Consider the following 5,014-nt stretch of genomic DNA (forward strand, 5'->3'; position numbering starts at 1 on the left):
TATATATATATATATATATATATATATATGTATGTATGTGTGTGTGTGTATTCCATACAGACAAAAGCTATATATATGGATAAGGAATTTTAAATGAAATGGTATCTTGAAACATAATCATTTATTTTAAATAAAAAAAATGTTGTACAAAAAATGTAAACAAAAAAAATAACATACTTTATATTCAATTTATGGACTAATTTACACAATGCAGAATAAAAGTAATATATTAAAATAAATAAAAGTGTATATAAAAATAGTGTGATTTGTGCCTTTCTGAAGTGTTTATTTATTTTATTTAATGAATGGTTGAATAATGTGTGTGTCTCAGGCGACGCTGCAGTTCTGTGTGGTGAAGCCGCTGATGGCCGTGATCACCATCATCCTGCAGGCCTTCGGGAAATACAGAGATGGAGACTTCAAGTGTGTTCATTCATCAGTCATCACACACTCACTCACTCTCTCACACACACACACACTCTCTCTCTCTCCACACTCACACACACAGACATCAGTGAGTGTTTTATTAAAGCCTGATCGTAAAGCACATCTCTCTCTGTGTTTCAGCGCGGCCAGCGGTTATTTATACGTGACTATTATCTATAACATCTCGGTCAGTCTCTCTCTCTACGCTCTCTTCCTCTTCTACTTGGCCACTCGTGATCTGCTGGAGCCGTACGGCCCCATGCTGAAGTTCCTCTTGGTCAAATCCGTCATCTTCCTCTCCTTCTGGCAGGGTGAGTCTTCATCACGTCAGCCTTCATCTCATAATCTGCTTGATCTAGCGATTTGACATTTGATTTTAAGAGATTTCCCCAAATAACACAACATCTCAAAGAGGTTTTTTGGACCTTTCATGTAAATCATCCCTGCTGGAGAAAAGTTTGAAGGTTTGCATTTGCAGTTTTGTCTGAAACTTGAGGATTTGCTCAATAAATCAGGATGATTTCTCAAAAGTGATCACTTTTGAATGTAATTTACCCTTTATCTTTTCTCAAAGCAGATTGGAAAAAGTATCAACATGTGACAGTCATTTTTGGGCCACTAAATGCAAAATCAAGTTAAAATGTTCATTAAACAAAAATAGCCTTTAAAATAATTCAAAATAATGTACAAACCTGTAACTTATAAAGTCCTAAAATATTAAAATGTTAATAAATCATTGTAATAAATATTAAAATGATCAAATAAGATGTTAAATATAAATATCTTAAAATATTTACAAATCTTAAAATTATAAAAATGCAAGATGTTGGTCTAAATATTATTATAAAAAAATGAATATAATTCTTAAAATAAATAAAACTAAGTATCTTAATTTTAAATGTTCAAAAAGCAAGTATAAATCTTGTGAATGTTGTGTGGAAAAGTACAGTAGTTTTGTCATTTTTACATTAATGTTAATGCAACAATTGTATTTTTTAATGATGAAAGAAAAACAGTGTCTCTGTTTGATGTAGAGATGATGTTGTATTGTAAGTACTGTTCATACATTTTATTCTTACATATAAATCTAAATATCTCAAATGAAAGCAAAATATAGCTCTAAATGTTATGTGAAAAATTATATAATTGTTATAAATTTTTATACAACTATACACTTTTAAATAAGACTTGAAATGACGTGTTAAAAAACATGTTAAATACTATTGGATTTTTAGGTGATGGCAGAGAAATGAATTTCCTTTTGTGTTTTAGGGATGCTGTTTCACTAAATATTATTGTTAAATAATGAATATAATCCTTAAATATAAATCTAAAACTACAGTTGTTCTGCAACATGTAAGAAAAAGTCTTGATTTACTCACTGGTCTTGTTAAAGTGTGTTCGTTTCTATCTGTGTTAGATGGATTAGACAGTAGAAATGCTTTGGCGAAAGCACAACTCTCTCATCTTGTGTGCTGTAGGGATGCTGCTGGCCATTCTGGAGAAGTGCGGCGCGATTCCTCGCATCAACTCTCCTGATGTCAGCGTGGGGGAGGGGACGGTTGCCGCCGGTTACCAGAACTTCATCATCTGCATCGAGATGTTCTTCGCCGCTCTGGCGCTCAGACATGCGTTCACATATAAGGTCTACATGGACAAGAGACTCGACATCCAGGGTGCCTGCTTTTGTAGTGATATATTTGATACTATTTATATGATTCGCAAACTCAATTTGATGTGTTTTCCCTGCCGTGGCATGCACTGAGAGTCTGTGAGAGACGTATTTCAGCTTTATAAATGTGTGAAATCTTCAATGCTTCTGACTGATCTTTCTCTTTTTCTTCCTCACTGTCGTGTCTGTCATCCCTCATTCCTGGGTTTGTTTCTATTTCAATGTATTCATTTCTTTGTGGATGTGCTGTGGTTTTGTCTGTTTCGTTCGTGTTCCTCTGTGTTTCGTGTCCATCTCTGTCTCTCTCAGGCTGTGTTCCTGTCTATGGCCAGTACGGTAGGTTTACTCTGGATTTTTGTTTTCTATATGTTTTCGCTGTCTTTGTTTAATACATCATTTACTTTAATGCACATCCTGTGTGTCTGTACTGAGAACCTTTCATTTGATTTAATTCGGTTTCTTTCATCATGTTTCTTTTTTTTGTTTTAGTATCAAGATATTACTTTTTATATATATATATATATATATATATATATATATATATATATATATATATATATATATATATATATATATATACACTGAATCTTTCATCATGTTTCTTTTTTTTGTTTTAGTATCAAGATATTACTTTTTATATATATATATATATATATATATATATATATATATTATTTATTATTTTTTTACTTTTTTTATTTGTATAGTTTCCAAACTAAAAATGTGCTACTAGCTTAAACAAAAACATGTATTTTTTTCTTATATTATTTTTAAATATTAAAATATTTTACCTTTTATTTTAGATTACATTTATTTTAAGTAACAAGTATATTTTAATGACTTTATTCTTAGTTTTAGATATAAAAATCCTGACTGTGTTTGCTGTTTTTCCAAATAAATGCTCTCTAGTTTGAGACCAAAGTTTAACCCTGTTTATTAAAAATGAGACGTGATACAACATAAGTTTGCAGTCAACCTTTAAAGAATAATTTATTTTTCTATAGCATCTTTCTTCATATGTACAATGTTGCCTCATATTGCATGTGAGTCCAGATGCTATTTTGGAAATACAATATATATATATTTTTTAAGATTTGTGTAAAAATCTATAGTAACATGCTTCAATCATGTCAGGCTGTGACGTTAACTAAAGGCTATAACTGACACCAACTTCATATTTAAATAGGAAGAATGTAGGAAAGAAATGTACTTTTGTCAAGCAGTTGTGTGCTCAATAAAGCGGTCTGTCTGTCTGTCTGTGTTTCAGGTCGTTGTGCTCCCATGAGCATCTCCAGCAGTCTGAAGGAGACGATGAATCCGGGCGACATGCTGCAGGACGCCATCCATAACTTCTCTCCGGCGTATCAGCAGTACACCCAGCAGAGCCGCTGCCAACCGCTGAGCCGCTCCAACAGCTGCAGCAACGAGAAAACACTGCTGCTCAGCTCCGACGACGAGTTCTGACGCGCTCTCAAACCCTGGTGAGATCACGATCATGGTGCCTGCATAGACAGCATGTTTGGACATCATCAGTGCTTCCAGACAGAAGGCAGCAAAACTACTGTTTGCTGTCTTGAGGGATGACGCTGTGGCCAAAATATTGATCGAAAATACTTTAATCCAGTGGTTCTGAAACCATACCAAACAATACCAGCTTTGATCAAATCAGAGCACACAATCGCTGTATTAATGTTGCTGAACGTTCTGGTTATGAGCGGAAATGTTCTTCCAGTAATGTTACAAGAATGTTCGTTCAAACTTCTGTTCCCATTCAGTCAGTCACGTTCAACGTTACGTCAGTGACTGACGAATTGGGATCTCGCCCGAGAGCCCAATCACCTTCGAGTGTTAACGTAATGACTGAATGTCTTAAACATCTGTTACTCTCATGTGGTAGTAAATATCTGCAGATTTGAATAAAGAAAATGAGTTTGTCTCTCCATTTTTTTTCCTTAAGTTCTCCAGCTGTGTAAAGTAGCCTAACTGTAGAAGCACAGTTTTCTGGTTTATTACTTTGTCGATTGTGAGCTCTTCTGAGCTGCAGAATCTGTTGCTGTGTTTTAAAACTTCCACAGGAGGACGCCGCTTTGTTCTACTTTTATTTTCATGTCAGTCACTTTCGATTTAGTAGGTATAATGGCGTACAGTAGGCCTACAGGTCAGATCTACAACAATAATAATGATAAATAAGCATGTTTAAGTCAATGATCCACCAGATTCTGATCGATCCTTTATTTGATTGTCTTGCCTCATCATCAAACTCTTTCAGTTGTTACATTTAGCATTTTGAAAGAAGCACGCATTAAGTAATAATGTATAAATATACACGTTTATTAGGTACAAAAACTCACGACGCTATACAGCTTATATGAATCGAAACTTGCATACTTTTTCTGTGATTTAAGTGTAGATATTTATACAGCGCTGATGTGTTTGTGTGCGTTGCGGTTTTGAACTACACAAATGCTACACGGTGAGAGAAGAAAATGTGTGTGTTTTTTTTTAAATGTCAGATATGTATTCAGAATCGTTTCAGCCACACAGCAGCACGCATGGCTAGATTAACAATTTGTTTTTGTGTTTGCATCATGCAGAAGAAGTCCAGATTTTGAACGCCCCAACAGTAAGTCAATGAAATGATGTGACCGTAATAACAGAGTGTGCATTGTTTTATAGTTCTGATGGAAATGTAGTGACTTTGCAACATTTTTCAGTGTTTTACAAATCTGATTGTATTTAACACACAAAAAAGATGACCAGCTATTAATATTCAGTGTAGTAAATGCTAAACAAGAAATGTGTTTGAGAATTCTGCTCTTATAAAACTATCAAAGTTCTTTGTCACTGAAGCATCAGGCAAAATGGCAGTGCAACGATGTTCAGTGTTTCATTTGTCTCTCTTGTAGAATGAATGTC

General features: G+C 34.2%; 1 protein-coding gene across 4 annotated transcripts in view; it reads left to right on the forward strand.

Moving 5' to 3' along the window:
- The window catches only part of LOC107573503 (transmembrane protein 184B-like), an 8,570-nt gene extending 4,714 nt beyond the window's left edge, over positions 1-3,856 (forward strand). For all 4 annotated transcript variants that reach the window (XM_016259940.1, XM_016259936.1, XM_016259938.1 and 1 more), the window contains 5 exons: positions 332-423; positions 568-737; positions 1,908-2,102; positions 2,408-2,434; positions 3,366-3,856. In XM_016259940.1, coding sequence (XP_016115426.1) covers positions 332-423; positions 568-737; positions 1,908-2,102; positions 2,408-2,434; positions 3,366-3,562 — 681 coding nt within the window. In that variant the 3' untranslated portion in view covers positions 3,563-3,856. The remainder of the gene's footprint in view (positions 1-331; positions 424-567; positions 738-1,907; positions 2,103-2,407; positions 2,435-3,365) is intronic.
- Positions 3,857-5,014: the final 1,158 nt, after the last annotated feature.

Source organism: Sinocyclocheilus grahami, unplaced genomic scaffold (assembly GCF_001515645.1).
Source record: "Sinocyclocheilus grahami isolate Dianchi unplaced genomic scaffold, SAMN03320097.WGS_v1.1 scaffold1962.1, whole genome shotgun sequence".
Taxonomy (NCBI): domain Eukaryota; kingdom Metazoa; phylum Chordata; class Actinopteri; order Cypriniformes; family Cyprinidae; genus Sinocyclocheilus; species Sinocyclocheilus grahami.